Below are 21,787 nucleotides of genomic sequence, written 5' to 3'. Positions count from 1 at the left end.
GAGTTTGGGGGAACCTCATTCTGCTGAGTGAGGCTCCGGATACCTGCCCCAAAGTCCTGCCCTGATGGTACCACTGGCAAATTAGCCTTCCAAGTCTATAAGTATGCTATGCCTGGAGAACGGTCAGCAACCAAAGCAAGGCAGTACAGGTGGCAGGGGTGGCAAATGGGTAGAATTTTCAGTGGTCTGGAAGTGATGCTTCAGTGCCTTTCATTGCTTTTTGCACCTCATCATGATTTCTCAAAGCAAAACAACTGACATAATATGTCATACCTTCAACCTTGTAAGATGTCGGATTCCCTGAACACAGAAGAAAAATGTGGCCTGCTTGATATCCCAAATTGAGTTGAGGCAGAGGAGTTGCTGCTGGGCAGAATTGATTTTACCAGAGATTGGCAGAGGAAACCTCTGATGACAAGAAGAGAGGGAGGCATCCAACTGCCAACTCATTGAGGCAAAAATAGTCAACATGATTCCATGCAGACCTTCTTGAGCTACAACTCCCACCATCCCTGATCTCTGACCATGCTGACTGGAACTGGTGGATATTGGAGTCCAAAACATCTGGAGGGTACCACACTGCCTGCCCCAACCAAAATGAAATAACTAAGAGATTTGTGAATAAAAGCATAAGTTAGAAAGCCTTTATCTTCCCTCTTCAATTGGTGCTAGGTATGTGCGCGCGCGTACACACACACACACACACACACACACACACACACAAAAACAGAGCCCCTAGTGCTATCCTACTTGTGCACACACACAAACTAGGTTGACAAGCCAGAAGGTTACCATGTATCAGTCAAGGAACCTGGTATAGTCCAGAAGTTAGTGGTCTCCCTTATCTTGCAGAGCTTTTGTGCCTGGCTTGTAATACATTTTCATTTGTTGTAATGGAACACATAGTAGTGTGTGCTTCTAAGATTGGAGAACTGAGGTGAGCTAATAGCTTAAGGGAGTTTCTCTTCAGAGAATGATCCTCCACCTAAATCAGGGCTGAGAATCCTTTTTCAGCTTGGGGACTCCATTCCTTGCTGAGCAATCTTCTGAGGGGCACACACCAGTGGTGGATGAAGCCAGAGGCAAAAGCAAGCAGAGCAATGGGTGTGAATTTTATCTTTGTACACTAGGCCAGCTTCTGCACAGACTTTCACACCCTCCCTACCATCCACTACACTATAGCTCAAGGGCATGTTCCAGCCACACAAATATATATGTGGCGCAGGGTCAGCAATAGTTGATGGGCTGTGGCTTCCATTGTCTCTGACCATTGTTGACTGGCACTGATAGGAGTTGTAGTCCCAACAACACCTGGAGGGCACCACGTTGGCTGCATTGGACAATACTCAGTGAGATGGAGCAATGATCTGACTCAGCTTTTTGTCCTGCTTCCTTAAGTAGCTTCCTATTCCATGCATCATTTAATGAATATTAATCATTGAAATCACTTGGTTTAGCACTCCATATAACTGGGAAATTAAAATTGCACCTTTCTGTCATGTGCATGAAAGTGTTGGAAAGGAAATGTGGCAAGGTCTTGGTGCTCGGGGGTAAGAGTTTCAGGGGAACTGACAGCTTGTACTTGGAAGATATCAAGTGATATGCTGAAGCGAATGGAAGCTGTTAAGAACTGGAAAGTAAATGAAGGGTAATATCAGTTCACTTGACGCATTTTTGAATGTTGCCATTCAAGAGGGGAAAGTATTGCTTCACTATGAATCTGAAGGATCTCTGTGTCCTGAGAGGCAATCTGTTTGGAGGGTGCAAGGAGAACAAATCTTACCTAACCATAGCAACTAGAAGATGGCTGTGAGGTGGCTAAGTATTTAGCTACCCCAGATACCTGTGTTACATGACTGAACGTTGCAAACAAATAGTGCTTTTCCATGTGTACAGATACCAAAAGAAGAACAAGGTGAGATATTACTGCTGCATGGGAATCGTCCCACCAACTTCAGTCTGCCCTCAGCCCACCCTGCACCTGCCTGCTTTCTTACCTACAACCAATCCAGAGAGCCAGCCACACTGCTTGTCTGCCATATCCTTCATTTTATATTCCAGGCCTGAGTTTCAGCATTTTCACATTTAGGCTATCAACCAGTGTTTTATTCTGGAGAAGACATATAAAGCACTTTTTGTTTTTTGCTTAGGTTCAAACATCTCTGAACAGTTTCTCTGTGTGTGTGTTTTTTATCTTGGAGATAAACACCTTTGTACTGCAGCATGATGTAACATTCATACAGATATCCTGATGTGTCCTATGGGTATTCACACTCTAACTATTTATATAAATAATTGTGTAAGGATTGCACCATGTTGAATTCCCAGGGCTTAGTGGGGCCTGCTCATTAGAATGGAGAAGTGATTACAGTCTGTCTTTCCAATTACCTTTTGTGTTTTTCAGATTTCAGACATGTGTTATGCCTAGATCAAGGAAACATCACAATATAGGAGATGCATCTTGTTAACAGTAGCTCTATGTTTGATAGTGTGCACTGTAATGAATAGTTTCTCATCTTTCTATGGCTATATGACTGTGCCTCTGTAAAAACAAATGTCTTAGGTTGCTGCTTCTGATTTTCTTGTTGAGCTAAACAATGCTTTATTTTCTTTTTCAGAACTGAATTTCTGCAAAGAATCATTTCATTCTAGCAATTGGGGAAGGTGCATGAATGCACAAAGTAAGTTTTGTGTTTTTGTTGCATTACTAAGATAGATATTGACTGAATTTCATATTTATGACCTTCTTTTTCTTCCTACAGGAAGCCTAAAGTGGCTGGCAGTACATGTAAAACAATTCAAAAACATTGCAATCAATATTTCTAAACAATAAAGCCATTCAATGGCATACCATATTTATAATGACAAATGACTGAGAATTTTATTGGATTTTTAAAATATTAGTTTAAGTATCTCACTTAACTAACTGATCCAGTAACTAATCCAATATATGCAGCAAGCTGTATAAAACATGAAAAGCAATGTGATGTGAAGACTGGAGAACAATAATACAGTTAGGTGATATATCCACAAGGTGGCAATGTGTAGAAAGTCTTTCTAAAATAGAAGCGTGAAATAAGAAGATGCTGTGGCAGAATGTACTATTCTAAAAATGCTTTTTTTAAAAAAACTAACGCTTCTTTTATGTGCCCTGGATTTTAAATGCAAGAGAAATCTATAGCATGGAATTTGGTTTAAGTATGTAGTATGTATGTATGTAAGTATGCATGCTTTCTGTCTTGCTGGGCAGCCTGTCATCTCAAGGTAGACTTGAACGAAGCATCAATTCCAATCTGGTTTCAAGCTTGGTTGTGGGATGAAACAGTTTTGTTGCCTTGACAGATGACTTGAGCAAGATAACCTATGTGGGGAACGCTACCCTACTAGTTTTTTCTGGACCTCTCATTGGTTTCAGTACCATCAACCATGGTATCTTTCTGGATCTCTTGGGCTGGGCTTAGGAGGCATTGTTTTGATTGTTTCCATAAGGTGATACTGCAGGACTTAGCTCCATTCCAGGGGGTTCCACAGAATCGATATTGTACCTCCTGATCTTAAACATCTATCATGATAATGCTGGGGAAAGTCATCTGGAAGTTTAAGCTATAGTTTTGTTGGTATGTTTCTGAGTTTCCAGCTCTCATCTCCACTTTTTTTTTAATCTCAAAGCCTGTGGAAATTCAAACTAGTGCAGTTTGGGGATGGATGAGGGAAACAAGCTGATGTTAAATTCAAGCAAGACAGAGGTGCTGCCTGTTCGGATGGTTCAAGAAACATGTAGCCTGTCATGCCACTAATGCCCAATTCACACTTAACATGAAAGCAAACCATGGCTTAGCTTGGATGAGCCAACATGTGGGTTCCCATTGAGAACATTGCAGCTGCTATGCTCCTCCTAGTTTTGCTGCTGCCACACTGCTTTGAGCTTCACCGTGATTTGGCTTAGCATTGCAGCCAAACCTGGGCTCACGGTTTATTTTGCTCCAGACAAACCATAAGATGCAGTCAATACTTGTTCTATGATGCATTGCTTGTGGTTTGTTTGGAGGAGATAAACCATGAGCCCAGGTTAGGATGTAACAGTAAGCCAAATGACAGATTAGCCCACAGTTACAATACAGAAGCAAAGCAACCACAATCTTCTCACTGGAAGCTTGTACATTTGCTCAGTCACGCTAAGGCATGCTTTGGCTTTGAACAGGGCTGGGGAACCTATGGCCCTCTAGATGTTACTGATCTCCAACTTATTTCAGCCCCAGCCAGCATGGTCTGCAGTCAGGGATAGTGGGAGTTTGGATCCAGCTACATTAGGTTCACAGCTTTCCCAGCATTGGCTTAGAGTTACATGCAAAGCAGGTCTAAGTCTAGCTGCTACTTGTGAGTATCTGCTTCTTGCTAGTGCTCTTAAAACAAATTCTGACAACCTACACTACACTATGCTAGTGTATCAAAACTGGCAGTGTTATAACTTACAAGTGGAATGAATGTTAAATACCACTGAGGGACTACAGAAGCCCACTTAGAACAGTGCCATAGATAATAAAAACTGATCTTGGAAGCCATATGTTTCCGGGAGTGTCTCTTCCCTAGATCAACAGTCAGTTTCCTAAATAATTCCTCATTGAATTCTGCCTGCGACGTAATATTTCCCCCCCAAAGGGATGCCATCATCTATTGCAATATATTTTATAGCATAATAAGCTGCATTGCAACTTCACAGTACATGGCTTCATCATGATGTTGTAGAAGTAGCAAGTTTTGTTCAGAAGCTTTTAATTGGTTCTTGTCTGGGGCTTGTAAAATCAATTACAATTTTCATATGCAGCTATATTTATCCCGCGGCCTGAAATATTTTACCAGTTTAGGTTGAACATATTGTTTGCTATATATTTATATTTATAGAAGTATTTATATGCTGCTCTCTCATAAAATATAAGTGCAGTGTACAATAATATAAAAAGATAAGCCATTAAAAATAGTACAGTACCATCATTGAAATGACTGGCTACTCAAGAAAATTCAAAACAACTGTATAGGCCCTGTCAGCATGAAAATGTCTTTAAGAGTCAAAAGGCAAAAGCAAGGATGCCTGCTGAGTCTCTGTTTGGAAGGGTTTTCTGCAGCATGGAACCAGTGGCACTAAATGCACAGCTTCTGGTTGGCCTCTGCAACATGGGGGACAACTAACAACACTCTTTCAGATAACAACCACTGTCAGCATACTGGGTTGAAGTCTATGGAGAGAAACAGAGCCATTAACTTTATGTTTGCATTCTAGCATGGGCTTTTTTTAAGGGAAACAGATTGTTACTCAACCCAAGACCTTGCAAAGGGTAGGTGATAAATCTAAAGACAACAAGAGAGTAAGAGAAGAGGGAGCACAAAGAAACAATAAGACAGCAGGGGGTCAGTGGAATAGCAGGTCCCCTTTAGAAAGAAGATACTATTCTGCAGCACACAGAAGCCAGCAGAGGAAAAATGCAAAGCTTAAAGGATGTATGGTGGGGCTACTAGAATCTATCATCTTGATCATTTGACAAAGGTAAAAGGAAATCGCCATGTGTGCTTGATCTCCAAGATAACCAACATTTGAAGGAGAATAATTTTTTTGCTGCAAGATGCTTGCTAAACTCTGGGTTCCAACTAGAACCTATATCTAACAGAAACACATTCCCAATATCACACATAAAGGATTCTACAAAATTTAGTGAGATTTTGTTAATTCAGAATTAATTGCAAATGTTCATCCTTAATTTTATATTACTTGTTTGAATGAATTCAACTGTGCTGTCTAGGAGGCAGGTTTATTACTAGCCAGTTAGTATAACTCCCAAGGGATAATATCCAGTAATAGAATGGGGGGGGGGGAGCTGTATAAAAAAATTCAGATCGTTTTTAAACAGGTCCTTACAAGGGCACTGAGCCTAGCTTACCATTACTAAAATAAACAAGCAATCTAGAAGTATAAACAAACATTCCATTTAAGTTAACATTTCCCCATCAAGGGGGAAAGTATCAATGTCTTCCCATGCTTAAGGAAAAACAATAACAAACCCCTAAAAATAGTATATTTGAAATAAAGGAATATGAGGCTGACTCTGCAACTATTCATGGGGTGTAGAGTTGCCAGAAATTATATGATGCACTCATTATTTATTTTTATATCTATATGCCATCCTTCTGCTAGAGCAGGTTACAAACTAGGCATGGAAAATAGTTGTTGAAATCACTGAACACAGTAACAGAATGAGGTATTAAAAGCCTTTTTGAATAAAAATAATTTAAATATCTATATGAAAGATAACTGGTAAGAGCTAGGCAAATCTCCACAATAGCAGTAGGGAATCTTATTTCAGCCTAAATGTGGACAATTTAGGCTTTTGGGAACCAGAAGTAAAAGTGGGTGTGGTCAGTTGTGAAAAGTGGGTGAAAAGAGATGCAACTCTTTCATTTGCACATTAGCTCTGCATTCCAGCCATGCAAAAACCAGAAATTTCTACACACGGCCACACCTCTCCACTCTCTACCCTCTATTCAGGTAAGCTAGAGGTACAGTACAGTATTCAGTTCACAGAAACAATCCCGCCAGGCAAAAGCACTGGGTGGTTGAGAGACTGTTTGGTTGTAGAGAAGCATCAGTGAAAAACATGGCCTGGAGAGGGTCCCAAGGGCTAGATAGAGAGGGGCTTGGAGCGTTTGTGTTTGGTCACCACACCTAATATTCCCCACCCTTGCGCTACAATGATTCATATTGGTGTGACCACAAAGAAGATTCCATCTTCCAACTTCATCAAAGTTTCTTAGAGATTTATAGGCTAAGACAGGGGTAGGCAACCTAAGGCCCATGGGCCAGATGTGGCCCAATCGCCTTCTGAATCCGGCCCCCAGATGGTCCGGGAATCAGCGTGTTTTTACATGAGTAGAATGTGTCCTTTTATTTAAAATGCATCTGTGGGTTATTTGTGGAGCATAGGAATTTGTTCATTCCCCCCCCCCAAAAAAAATAGTCCAGCTCACCACATGGTGTGAGGGACGGTGGACCAGCCCACTGCTGAAAAAGGTTGCTGACCCCTGGGCTAGGACTAGCATTTTAAATTGAGTCCAGAAATAAATAGGAACATACCACCTCCCAGCAAATTACTCTGGTTACTGGGTGCAGGGCTGTTCCTCCAGTGAGCCAAAGCAAGTCTCATGACTCAGGCAGTGGACCAAGGCTAGGTAGAAAGGTGGTGGAGTGGCAGTGCATGGCCACCTGCTCCTTGCCATCCGCAGCTGAAGGCAAAGGTTTGTCCACCTTTGGTCCCACCCTGCACTCAGCTCTCACCTGTGGCTCTTAGAAGCTGCTAGCATGCAACAAAAGCCATATCAGAGGAATGGCTTCAACTGGCTGGCTTATCAAGGTGAGGGTAGCCAATGAGTCTCAAACCCTCTGTGTGTTAGGGACTTCCCCTGCATGTGAAGACAGGATCTAGTAATATTTACAGCTAATGTTCTATGAAGCCCATCTAATATATTTAGGAAAACTTGATAAAAAATACAGAGAACGCACAACACATTTTTTATGCGATTCCTCATAAAAAAATTCTAGTGTTCAGATATATACTTCAGATATACATTTCAAATAAATGAAAGCCAACACAAAGTGCACTGAATTTGAACTTGCATGAAATTCAGACATAGAGTTGGGATAGTTTCACCCCCTTTTAATACCCAGTGTACACAATCCCCAGTTACACTGTAAACTGCCCTATTCCTCAGATAGAGGGCAGTATAGAAATGTAATAAATATTGATAACAAATAAGAGAAACGTGAAAATGTAACACCTAAATTTAAGTTTTTTAAATATAAATATGTGGGATTTTATTAGCACAGAGGAATAGTGGCATGTTTGTTTCTTTCTTTCTGCTGTGATAAATGTGTGACACAACTCCAGAACACTTTTCTAGTGTTTTTATATTTTCATTCAGCTTTCCATACTGCCCTTCCTTACCACAGCCCTTTGCCACGGTCTATACTGTTGCACAATGTAAGGAAGGCCAAACCAGCAATAAACGACTTTGGTTGTGTCTGAATGTGTCACTGCGGAACAGAAGGAAAGTAGTCTTGACTCTGGTAAGGTTTAGGCATGCAGTCGCTATCCATAAGTATCTATTGAAGGGAAAGGCTTCACCTACATGCATCCCTTTGTAGTGCTTCCTTCACTATTAAAACATGTCCTTTTGGCGCTCTACAGTTCTCAAAGGCACAAAGAAGTCATTTTTCAGACCCAGTTCCCTACTCCAACTTAGCCTCAGTTTTGGGTAATGATGCTGATCTACAAACAGGTTCCTGAGCTCTATTGACTGGCTTTCTTTTTCCTTTTTGAAGACTGTGTTAATTATTGGGAACAAATCAGTTCTTTTGCGTTTGCAACAAGCCTAGTATGTAGCACAATATGGCCTAGTTTCCTGCTGTGCCATAAACTTCAGCATACTTGCCTATTTCCATCTATATAATTCATTACCGTCATCTCTCTTTCCTGCCAGATCAGTTTGGCTTTTGTGACTGTCCCAAAAAAACTTATGGCTGAGGCTACCAATAATAAAAGATATAGTGATGGAACTCTGCCAACGCTACCTTTCCCTCCTCCTGTTTTTGTGTGGCTCCCCTGACCCACTCACCATGATGCTATCTGCAATGGTAGTACTAAATTAAGCAACAAGTTGGATGTTTTTTTTTATGGTGGTGGTGGGGCTTCTCTTAAAGGAAGTGACTCCTTTGTTCTACATCGATGTCGATCCCTTTCATGTGGAGGATACATGTTTGTGGGCCCTTTCTGTGAGTAACAAAATAGGGTACCAGGAAATGGCAGTATTGTATCATAAAAGAATAGGAAGGCTTGCTCTTTATATACAGGAAGTGTGGAAGGAAGTTTGTAGTGTCTTTACTATTCTGTTCTTAAAGATATGTAATTTGTAAAGTCACTACTGAAATTACCTGAAATGTTTATCAAACTGATAGTAAAGTCCCGAGATTTATTATAACATTTAGATATTCTCAGTGGGCTAACCAGTGTGGTTACAATAGCCTATGGTAAGCAAATGAAATATGTACTCTTCCTGCAAAACCTTAGTATAAATGCTTTATACTGTGTCTGATCTGATGTGCTCAAGATGGTTGTTAGCTGCTACTTGTTAGTCTAGCATATGCATGTGATAATGCAAAATAGCAATACATTATTGGTTATTATAATGTGCCATGAATTTATGTACCATAAATAAGTTGCTTAATTACATCTGCCTATTGAGCAATTGCTAAATGACATTTTGTTGCCCAGCTTCCTGGCACAATAAAGTTCTCATTGAATAAATATAAACCTGACCATAGAAATAATATACGTATTTTAAAGGAAAACACTGTTGGGATGAGATTGAAAAAGCAGATCATCAAAGCTCTGGGCACACTGTACCGCTGAGTGGATTCAAAGCTGGTTGTAAATTCATACTCAGAGAGTACCAGTGGTTTCTCATCAAACTTTTGAGGGAGGTTACAAGTTGGGTGCCTCAGGACTCTGTCCTGGACCAAACAATCTTCAATGACTTGAGGTGGAGAGGATCCTTAGATTTGCAGATAACACACAACTAGGAGGGATTGCAAACACCTCATAAAAGAGGACTAAAATATCTATCTAGTTTTTAGCTCTAATATGCACCACCTTGAGTATGTGGTGTGAAAATGAGCTCCTGCCCAAGGAAGGGAATAGTGCTGGGAAGTTTGTATGTATGTCTGTGATGACTCTTAAAATTCATTAGAAATACCATGCACTGGTAAACATACCCTATCTAAGTTTGCACTAGTATAACCCTGGGATGGCTTTTTTTGAGTAGAAAAAAAGAAGGTAGGGTTGCCATATTGATCCAGAAATGGCTTAGGCTCTTTGAGTTTATTTATCTATTTATTACATTTACATCCTACCTTCCTTCCAAGGAGCTCAAGATGGCATATATAGTAAGGTTACCAGACGTCCCCATTTCCTAGGGACAGTCCCTGGATTTACAAATCAGTCCCCATACAAAATCCATTGAAGTTGAAAAGTGTCCCCAGATTCATTGAAAAAAATCTGGTAACCTTAATATGGCTCTCCGTCACATATTTTATCCATAAGACAACTTAATGTGGCTGGTTAGACTAAGGAGGAGTCACTGAAGTGATCTTCACTGCTGAGTAGGGAATTTAACTTGGGTATCCAAAGTTATAGTCCGGTACTCTTTCCATTACTGGGATGATGAGATAAAATCTCATTTTTAAAATTTGTTTTTGGTCACCCCAAGTACTTGGGCAATTTAACTGCTCAACCACCTTTCTATTCTCAGAGAATTAAAGCTTTGCTGTGCTGCATCTGGATAGCTGGACAAGTGCCTTGACAGCTTAGCACTGAAGGCGTAGGAGAGCAGTCATTGTTCATAAAACATTCTTAGGGTGAAATCTCCTTTGAGTCTCTCTTCTGCTAATCATGTGAACATATCAATATGAATGCGATAGAAAAAGTGGTTGTAGTGTGGAAGAGCATTCTAACCAACACAGATATTGCATTTTTATTACACATGTTGAAAAGGCTCTTTCTTTTTCCTGGATCAGTCTCCAAATCTGTGTTGACATCATTTGTGTGGAATAGGATGCTCATCTGTACACAATCTAGACAACCTTATAAAAATTTTTGGCCTGTACACTAGTTTGGGAGAGGACATAATCAATAAAGAAATTGTGAAAATAAAGCACTTCCCTGAAATGCTGCTTGTCGGCTTTCCAAAATGTAGATTACTACAAATGTAGATTACCAGATTATTTTCATATTCTAGTAAGAATTGGTCAAATTGAGTATTTGCATTATTGACTGAAAATATTGTTGGAATTTCCTGAAAGTGCTCATTTTGAATGAAATCTCATATGAAAAGGAAGGGAATTTGGGAGACAGAAGCCATAGAAGAAGCAGACTGTCCATTAAAAAAGAGGTTTCTCCTATTATTCACTGAAGTAACATTTGATAAGAAATCTTTGGCTTTCATTAGCATTACACCCACTTCGGCTGTAAACCTCCAACCCTCCAAACTGTTGTTCCTTCTATTTACTTAAAGGAACTCTCTAGAGACTGGAATTGCATTCTAACAACTGGCTTGTGGTCTACATTTTATGTCAGTTGGTCTGCTGCTTATTGGAATTGTTCTGCACACAGCTATGAATGTGGGAGGAGGAAACCTACAAGATGATTTACTGTATATGTAGTGGTTTGCAGTAAGGACCAAATTAACTACATCTGTAATATGTGCATTGTTTCAAAATGCTGAAATGTCAGCTAGGCCAAAAGGTATGTCATCCATATGGAACCCATATTATTCCTCCCCTCTGTTCTCAGTATTGCATTGGCAGGGTTGTAGCTGTAAAGGGAAAGAAGACTTTTCAGATAAAGCTTCCCCTCCCCTCTCTGTGCTTGCACCATAATTTTAAGAGACACAGTGAGAAGAAAAGAGCATTTAAGGGGTTCAGATCTGCCAGGAAAAGTAGTAAATGTGCTGCACCTACATTAACAACAACAACAAAATGCTGCCGTTTCATACTCTTAGTTTGATATGTGTGTGTGTCTCCCCCCCCCCCCGTCCCACCCAAAGTAGTGAGAAAGAGCAGACATTTCATTTACTATATTGTTCTCCCAGACCCTCCAAGTGTCCCTATTTTCCAGAGACATCCTAGTTTCGGATTTGATCCCAGAATGTCCCGCTTTTCCTAAGATGTCCCTATTTTCACTGGAGATATGTGGGAGGAAATGGAGTTTCCCGACCCCAGGGCCATCTGAAGGCAATCCTGTATGGGGAAGGGTTTTTTAAATGTTTTATTATGTTTTTTATATGTTGGAAGCTGCCCAGAGTGCTGGGGCAATCCAGTAAGATGTGTGGGATATAAATAGTAAAATTATCATTATGGAATGGGACATCCCTATTTTCATCAAAGAGCGGCAAATCTTCATGTTCTTCTAGGACATTTGGGGGCTATCCAGTTCTCATCTCTACACTGAGATGAGTTCTCATCCAACCACTATCCATTTGCCTACCTGTCAATTACTTTTTGTGGTTGTTGTCATTGGTCTTTTAAATGCACAAACATGTGTCAAAGCTCATCCTTCATTCCTCACTTCTGGCAAGCCATGGGAAACCTTATATGCCATTTTATCATTATCATTTATATACTGTCATCATCCTCAATGATGCTTTTAGAAGAACAGAGATCCCTTTCCTGAGGAGCTTACAATTAGAATTGAACAAAGAGGCAATCGAAGGGGACAGAAGTAAGGAAAGGCTAACAGGGAAGAAATATTATGTTGGTTACATGTGCTTAAGCTAAGTTACAGGAGAGCACCCTTTTGGCCAGAGGGTGGGAACCAGAAGTGGCCAACCTTCTGTAAGCCACATTGGGTGGATTGACTGGCAGGTGGCCACACCCATCAACTAGCATATGATGTCAGGCAAGGGGGGGGGGGAACCTATCAGGCATGCACAGCTTAGAGTATGCTCCTGATTGTTCCTTTGCAGCCATGACTTCCATTTGGTGCCAGATTTAAACAGTGCTGAATGCAAACCACATCCTCAAAGGAACAACTGGTGACAGGTTAACATCATGCAAGTGTTCTAGGAGGCAGTTCCAAGCATATGGGGGAGAAAGGCCAAAGTCTTTTGAGGGAGCAGGACACCTTTGGGTGGTTGAGGGTAATGTAACTGGAGGAGTGAAGATCACAAGAAAGTATTGAGATATAACAGTAGCGAGAATAAGGGAGCAAGAACATGGATAGATGTAAAGGTAAGGACAAGGACCTTCTGTAGGATTGGGGAGTATATAGGAAGGATGTAGGGTGCCATGTGGTCAGATCTCTTATAGAGATAAAATATTTGACAGCACAGTCATGAATAGATGTAAGGGAACTCTGGTGAGACAAGGGGAGACCAGAGGAGAAGACAGTAGGGTATAGCTGAGAAATGGCCAAACATGACCAGAATTTCTGTTGATGGGGGCAGGGAGAAATGGCCTGACCTGACCATAGGGTGCCTTCAAATTGTCCATATCTTGCAGGAGAGAGCCAAGCACATATCAGAACTTTAGGTTTGTGCTGTTAAAGTGCTCTGTTGCTCTGGCACAACAAATCTACTTATAAACAAATGGATATTTTGTGGTTTGGAGAGTCATAGACAAATGCATTGGAAAGCATGAGGTAAATGAATGACTAATGGAAAGATGTGTAGACACCCTGCAAACAAATTGGGATGAATGTTCATTTTCATGTAATTCCTCCATAAATAAATCAGAATGGATTCTCAATAAAGACCAGACATAGTCTAACCTACATGTAAGCTTTGTGCAAGCAAAATGAATAGGTCATTTGGAGGACCCCATGGACTAAATATGGGAGATGAAGATGAAAAAGCAATTGAGTTAAGTCTATGTGCCTGTTCAACAGGCTTTGTCCCATTCTGTTGACAATTGTTCAGTGAGTTTGTCACCAAAGCAGGCAGAAAGCATAGGAAATGGAAGATTAAAGCACCTCTTTAACTATATGAACCTTTGTTGGCAAGGTGATGTCTCTGCTTTTTAAGATGCTGTCTAGGTTTGTCATTGCTTTTCTCTCAAGAAGCAGGCTTCTTTTAATTTCGTGACTGCTGTCACCATCTGCAGTAATCATGGAGCCCAAGAAAGTAAAATCTCTCACTGCCTCCATTTCCTCCCCTTCTATTTGCCAGGAGGTGATGGGCCCAGTGGCCATGATCTTAGTTTTTTTGATGTTGAGCTTCAGACCATATTTTGCACTCTCCTCTTTCACCCTCATTAAAGGGTTCTTTAATTTCTCCTCACTTTCTGCCATCAAGGTTGTGTCATCTGCATATCTGAGGTTGTTGATATTTCTTCCGGCAATCTTAATTCCGGCTTGGGATTCATCCAGCCCAGCCTTTCGCATGATAAATTCTGCATATAAGTTAAATAAGCAGGGAGACAGCAGCTTACAAAACTCTTAACATAATTAATATACAGCAACTTATTAAGTAACATAATGAAACGGGCAAAAAAACCCCACACCTGTTATGCCATCAGTATTCTTGGTGTCATTATTCACAAGTCTACCATTAGTAAATGAGGAAGCATGCTTTTCTTGCTGTGTTCTAGATGGACACAGGATTGCTATATCTGTGGCATCACTGACAGCATGCTCAATTCTTAGGAAGAAACTGTACGGAAAGCAATGCCTGATGCCACACCCTCTCGATGAGCAGGCTGACTGAATCCAACATCTGATGCTACAAAGATATTTACACAGGATACATTTCTTATAAGAGATGGTACATCAGTTCTCTGCCTGCAGAACTGTGGAGGGCACTCTCTGTGCACTCTCTGTATGCTTAAAAAGAAAGTTGTTGGATTACAAGTTTAAATTTGCTTTTCTCTCGAACGTCCTTTTTTCTACACCATAAATGAAGAGCCTATAATTGTCTTCCCACATTGCTTCTGTACCTCTGTCCTGTTACATATTTGAGGTGTACTGTATATTGGGGGAGGGGGGCAATAAATGCAAAAAATCTGCATTAACCTTTCTAATTTATTTTTTTTAGTCTTTTAATAACACAGTAAAGTAGGTTAGGTTTAGAACTGGAGCATTGCTGCAGGACAGACACTGAATTTCAGCACTCTGACTAGTGACTTGGAGATAGCACTTGGCACCCAGTGAAGCATATTCTGAATCAGTTGACAGGATCTACCCAAGTAAAGGGAATCTGGGCCTTCCATCTGTTGCCCAACTTTTAGATGTGATGCCTACATTTATACCCCTGAAGCTCCCAAGATTTGGACTTTGAGCTTTTATGAACCTCTATGATATTATATTTTTTAATGAAAATTGTAGGGTGTCCTGGCTTCTGTATGCAAAATTGTAAAAGCTGTTACACTGAGCAAGAACTACTGCCCTCTGGTTGATTTGACAATAAGAGATAGCAGACTACCTATTTCAAGGTTGCAAATGGTGTGGGGTTTTGTTTTTGTTTTTGGTCTCTTGCCCCTTCTCAGAGGAGGTCAGAGCATTTTGCCTCTTGATTGCCTATAAGGTAGGAAGGTCAGGCTGAGAGACTGGCCCAAAGCCTCCCAATTAGTGCTGAACAGAGAGCTGAATTTGTTTTTTCATCTTTACTAACCTGGCCGCCTGTGAAAGGCAGCAAATTTTGTCACTGCACTTCTGTTGGCTGGAAGGAAGTGATATTTCTCATTGCTTTCATGATAGTTCCATTGTGTGTGGTGGAGGCTTGTGAAAAAATGATCAAAGTAGATGTTTGTGAACGGAAATATTTTTTTTATTTTTGCTGATTTGATATTTGTCATCCTCTTGGCATCATTTTGCAGTTTAGGGTGCCAACACATATTTGGAGTGTGGTGCCTATTATTCGAAAATGAGAATTGTTGAGACTGTGACTGGGCCTTCTCTAATCCATGCTAAGTGAGAGCAAAATGTGAGGGAAATGTGTACCCTTCAGTCTCTTTATGTTGTTTTACATGTTTTAGAGCTCGGCCCTTAAAGCACTTTCGGAGTCTGCATGAGTTTATATAGGTTTTGGTGGAATCTGGCTCAGATTATGCCCTGAAAGAATGCCACAATGTGGTAAAGCTGAAATAAAGCTCAGGACGCATGCTTTGCTTAAGCAATATAGTTTGTTACCTTAATACAAAGATACAGTACAACAAAGCAGGCAAAGCATACTGTGTTTGTGGGGTGGGTGGAGATTTCCTTAGCTACTGAATAGGTGGAGTGCTGGGTGGGCTGTGTCAGAGAGAGGGGCTATCCTAGGCTGGCAGAAGGAGTTGGGATGGCTTCCTAAAGGCTTTCCTTTCTAGTCAAGTAGATAGTTTGATACCCTTTCTGTTGAATGGTAAAGGTGTAAGGCCTAGCTGCAAGATAGGCTGGAGGTGTGAATTTTGGTTGGTAAAGTCCTTACCTAGGCAACTAACTCATTTGGATAATTATGGCAGGTTATGAGGTCCCTTCCTCTGGGATTCCTTAGTTTCTCTGAGATTTGTTAGTTTTGTTAGGTATGCACAATGCTTCTCTGTTAAAGTTCTCTCTCCACAAGTTCCATCCCTTACTGCTGCTGATTTCTGCCTCTGCTTCTGTGCTATGCATCTCTCTTACCACACTCTTCATCCCCCAGAAATCACTCTGGAGGCAGGTGGGCAGGCATCTTTCAACCCCGTCACAATTCATTTGGGAACATGGATTGACCATACAGCTGAGTTAAGTGTGGTGTTGTGATTTTGGAGTGTTTGCTAAGGACCAGGAGGGTTTATGTTGAGATCTCCACTCAGCCTGTGAATCTCATTGTGTGACCTAGGACCAGTTGCAGTCTCTCTACACCTCATATCATGTAGTAAGTATAACATGCAGAAAGAACCATGTACACTAGCTATCCAGTGCTCCTTTGGAGGAAAGATGACATACATATTTAGTAGAACGATGATTAAACACAGAAAAAGAAAATGAGAGAGTCTTGTAGCACCTTAATTTTTTTGTGGCACGTTAGCTTTTGAAATACCTCAAGAATGTGCTTTTTTGTGGCAACAGACTAACACAACTATCATCTCTAGATATATCTTAAGATATTGAAGACTTTTGCTTTCTCATCTGAACTGACATAGCAGAAGTTGTACTGAATATCCCATTGTCTGACAGAAAGAATGGCAATACAGTAGTATAATTTTTGTTACCCCATAACCTTTGACTCTGTTTATAGTTTCCTGATATTTAAAATAGTTTTCAAGATCAAAGGTTTGTTTACCACCATATGCTAATCCAGCAAGAACTGTTGCCATGCAAAGACACTGGAGACCAAGGAGTCTGTCTGATACTATGATGCTATCAGGAGCAGCCGAAACAAAAGGAAGATAGTTAACATGTATATTTTAAAGATCCCTTAACAAAGTGTTAATGCAAGTAGATTCTTGCAAATGTACCTCTATCCCACCCCCTCTTCATGCAAGCATATTCAAAAGGAAGAAAGCCATCAATGGCTTCAGTATATGGCCTGAGGCTGTTAAATACATTTGAACTTTTCAAGGTGATTTCAGCAGTCTTTGTCTAAGAAAAGAGTTCTTAGACACCCTTTCCTGCCAGTGGTTTGTAACAGAATGTTGAAAAACATTTTATTAGGAATATGAGCAGTTATTAAAATACTTTGTTATTAAAATACATTGTAAAAATCCAGCCGCTGTTTCTCATTCAAGTTTTTTATTACCAATAAATAAGGGGGGGGGGGAATCATTATGCATTCGAAGGAAGAAGCAATTTTTGAAATAGCAAGGATCAGAATATACTACATGCTCTTTTAATCTGTAAGGAAAACTAGAGACTGTGTGCCCTGTTGCTGATGTTTGGATTATTGCTGCCATCTGGGTTTAGTACATGAGAGACTGGTTTTGATACTAATTCCAGTAGCTTGAGACCAAAAATAACCTGGTATTATCCAGGGAATAGATGATGATGGATTATGAGGCTTTGAGGGGGGAAAGCTTGGGTTTTTATTTTGTTTTGTTTGTGTCTCTTAAATGTAGGACAAAAAATAAATGACTTGAGTGCTTAAGAGCAAGGGATTGTTGGGGGAGGAGGGATGCTGTGTCTTTTCTGTCTCTGTGCTTATCTTGGCGGAAGAACGTGCATTTTGCTATGCAGCCCTTCCCCTGAAATTCTCTTAAATGCTCCTTAAAATAAGAAGAGGTTAATAGTAAATATACTTGTGGAAAGCTGCCATCCCGCCCCCTTGCTTTAGCCATTGAGAACTCGTGTTGTGCTTCATCCAAGCTTCCGAGGGTGATGATTACAAAATGCTCATTTTGAGAGACCCCCATAATTTTAAACCTGAGGCTTTCCACGCGTTTTGTCGCATGTTTTGCCTACGCCCATCAGCCCCCGCTTACATTGGGACTAGCGTGGTTGCAACTGAACCTTATTTTCTGATACGTGCAGGAAGGTTTCCGCATCGCATTGTTGCATGGCTATTATTATTTTTTTAAGGGTGGGTGGGTAGTGTTGGCCTTTTTAAGCCCCCGATCCCTTCTTTAAAAAGGAAAGAAAAGAGAGGCTGGCTCTTTGTGTATACAGCTGCATTTACCGAGGGTGAGACTGAAGGGGAAGCCGAAGAGGAAGAGAGGGAGGCCGCCTGGCTTGGTGTTTTTACGTGCCAGATGTTAGGCCTGCCCCGTGCGCCTGTTTGGCTGCCTGGCTGTGGTCATGCTCGAGCCCTGTGTGAATTGGGGAGATCTGATGAGTTAGCTGGTTGCTATGGCGAGGAGCCGTGTCACGTGGCCCGGGCGCTGCTCCCGGCGGTTTGACGTCACCGGCCAGGGAGGAAAGGGGAGGGGGCCGGCGGCGCAGAGAGAGACGGAGCGAGTCAGTAGCGAAGGAGTCGACGCGCGCACGGCGAGCCCGCCCGCCCCAGCTTCTCCGCACACAGGCACCCGGGTGAGGGCTGCTTGCCTTTGGGAGCGCTCCAATGCCTGGACCTACCCAAGCGCTGTCCCCAAATGGAGAGAACAACAACGACATCATCCAAGATAACGGCACCACCATCATCCCTTTCAGGAAGCACACAGTGCGAGGGGAGCGTTCCTACAGGTAAGCCGCTCTCTTTCTCTCTGTGTGTGTTGGGCGTGCGCGTACGTGTGCGTGGACGGACGGACGGACGGGGACACACACACATACACGGGGAACTGCTGCAGCAGAGCCGGGTGGAGGGGAGGAGGAGGAGCGGGGGTTGCAGCGTATTGCATAACAAAAACAGCGGCGCTTTAAACCTAATCTGGCGTGTCTCCTCTCCTAAGCGTGCAGCGTGGTCTAGCTCTGTTTGAACGGGCGCTTTGCATTGTCCAAATGGAAAACATCTTGCGAATACTCCGCCTGTCTTGATCCCCTCCCCTCCCCCCCCCCGCGCTTTTTTGCTTTCTGCTGTGCGTATTGATAACGTTTACAAGCCGCCTGGCGTGGGAGGGAGGTGCGAGCAAATAAATAAATAATAGCCGTAATACCAATGTCCTCTTGGTCTGTGTGTCTGTCAGAGGAGACATTTCGGGGACAGGGAAAGGGAAGGCTGGGGGAGAGAAGAAAGAACACAGGGTCTTGTGATGGTGGTGGTGCACTGCCTTGGTTGTGTGGAAGGGAAAATGGAATCCTCTAGATTAAACTGCAGTCTGTGATGTTAAACCACCAGATTGATGGAGCTTTGTAAGAACTGCACACCCTGATTGGTGGAAAGCTTGACAGCAGAGGTCAGGGTGTCAGGAATACACTAAAAAAAATTCCTCCTGCAAATATTGGGTTTTGAACTGAGGTGGGTTGTGCATAGGCTCCTAAAAGCAAGTGGCACCTCGCCTGTGTGCTGTATCATCATGCTTTCTTATGGGGACACTGACCTTCCTGCTTAGTGTTATTTTGTGTGTGTGTGTGTGTGATACATTTTCATTGTGTTCCTTGCTTGAAAAGGAGGATGGTGCCTATTTTCTTTGTCACAGTCCTCAGCATTTTTGATTAATGGCTTGGCATGTTGCACCTTTTGGCAGCAGGGTGGGTTTTTTTCTTTTTTGCATTAACATATCTGACAATATGTTCCTCTAGATAAGCTCATTAAGATTGCTTCAGCAAGTATAACACTATAGCAAATAATGCAACTAGTTTTGAGGGGCTTTTATCAGTGTGTGCACTCTGAAAGGTTAGAATAGTAGAAGAGATACAGCCAGGCATATCTAAGTGAATTTCCTTCCTGCCCTTTCCCCTCCCCCCACCTCAGAATCATGCTTGGGGTTGTGTTGTGATGTGTTGTTGTTGTCTGCTTGCTTTAAAAAAAAAAAGAGTTCATGCCATTGAGCAAGCTACAGGAAATGAAACTGTCCCTGAAACCGTTATAAAAATATTTGGCTAAGCTACAGTGTGTAGTGAAATGTAGAATTGGAACAAAAAGTGTGTGTGTTTGCTCAGCTGAGTATTGGATAGCCTGTGAATATTGTGTAGAAATGGCTTTGATCTGTTTGCCACCAGCTCAGTGAAAACTAAAGACCCTTCCTTTCCTACTTGAGTAGGTAAGGTCACAACAATGTTTTTAAGACTTAAGGTGCTGAATTATTTGTGGAATCCAAGTGCTTCTCCACCCCCTGCCCCCCTTTAACACATACATTCAGCCAGCGCTTCTTCAAAAACACAGTGGCTGTGTTTTAAGACTGTGCAGATACTTTCAAGTATATTCAGTAAGAGAATAAAAAGGTGCTGAGCCATTTGAAAATTGAAATATAGAATGGGGATTTGGTGCCTACTGTTCTGTCAATTTTAAAAATTTTAGCTTTTAAAAAGCCTTAACTGATAATAAACTGAAACCCTCATTTCCTCTGTTCACATTTCTTAATTCTTCTGAACAGCTTCCTGTTAAGAGAAATGGACATAATTTGGCCTATTCCCCCCCCACCCCACAAAAATGTGAAAACTGGTAACTGCTTCATTTTAATTACATCAGTATGTCTTGAACGAAAAGAGTGCTTTGTGTATGTTTATAAACTGCTAAGCGAAAAGAATACCATGTCCCATAGGACTGCTTAAATTATTGCTTAATCATACATGCAGATTCTTTTAAAAAAGAATGCTTCAGCCAGTTACAATGGGAATTTTTCATCTGGATAAAAATAGGGGTTTCGTTCATAAAAGCCTAATCCAAGATGTTCCAAAAACTACATTCTGTGGAATTGGCTTGATGATCGATGTGGGATGCAATGTAGCATATGACTTTGGGGATAACTGCAGATAGTCTTTTTAGGAGTCTGATAATACATGCCCTGACCTCCTATCATTTGCTAGTGTGGGATTACTTTATCACAGCATTACTCAGTTTATAAAGCTTTTGGCTTGTTCTTTCCCTCCTCTTTCCTGGATATTTGTGTAAGGGATTTTGGAGCTGATTTAATGCTGAGCGTTGCCTCCAGTACACTAATTGGAACTGGACGATGGACTCTGTGTTCTTGACTCTGACACCTACTAACTGTATGACTCGTTGTGCAACTCATAGCGCTTGTGTTTCTCTATGTATATATTTAAGACAAAAATTGAACAAAATAAAAACTCTCAAAACCCAAATCCATGAATAATCTGAAGACTGGGTTCTGAAAGTGGTAGATCAGGCAGTTCGAATTTCAACAGGGTGCATTCTTAGCAGCCACCATGAAATTGTCATTACCTCAGTTGGTCTGGCTCTCTGAAGTATGCCAAGATCAACTTGAGATGGGAGCCTTTATATGAAAGTGAACAAATATAGCAGCAATTTGTGATGCAGCAGGATACCAGCTAGCATTATACTGTATTATTCCTTCTGTATTGACTTCCAGAAGGAATTCTGTACATGGATCTGTTTATGCAACTATGATGCAAGTCTTGCTTTTATTTTCAATGGAATCCTGTGCATGCCTACATAGAAATGAATTCTGCTACGTTCATTGATGAAGACTCTCAGGTACATCAGATTAAGCTGGTGAAAACAAGACGCTCTAATAGTCACACCTAAGGATGGTTCAAGCAAGGCATCCTCCTGAAAAAAGCCAGTTATTTAAATCTAAATCTTTATTATGTAGCTGAAGGCCAGTTATTTAAATCAAGATAGATAATGTTTCCAATTGTCTAATTAATATCCCGTCGTTTAATTCACATAGTTCCTGAAAAAAACGTGCACACTAACTGGCTGCATTAGCAAAGCATATCTG

General features: G+C 41.2%; 1 protein-coding gene across 5 annotated transcripts in view; it reads left to right on the top strand.

Moving 5' to 3' along the window:
- The window catches only part of MAPRE2 (microtubule associated protein RP/EB family member 2), a 91,952-nt gene that overhangs the window by 19,126 nt on the left and 51,039 nt on the right, over positions 1-21,787 (top strand). For 3 of the 5 annotated variants that reach the window (XM_083451669.1, XM_083451671.1, XM_083451670.1), the window contains exon 2: positions 2,619-2,681. Coding sequence is in view for 2 of the 5 variants with exons in the window: in XM_083451668.1 (XP_083307794.1) it covers positions 18,547-18,668 (122 nt within the window). In the remaining 3 variants the exon portion in view is untranslated. Of the gene's footprint in view, positions 1-2,618; positions 2,682-18,406; positions 18,669-21,787 lie in introns of those variants that run through there. The other 2 variants (XM_083451668.1, XM_083451672.1) reach the window with 2 other exon arrangements.

Source organism: Podarcis tiliguerta (assembly GCF_965153285.1).
Source record: "Podarcis tiliguerta genome assembly, chromosome: 7".
Classification (NCBI taxonomy): Eukaryota; Metazoa; Chordata; class Lepidosauria; order Squamata; family Lacertidae; genus Podarcis; species Podarcis tiliguerta.
Note: the sequence above shows the minus strand (reverse complement) of the source record. Positions and strands in the feature narration are given on the sequence as shown.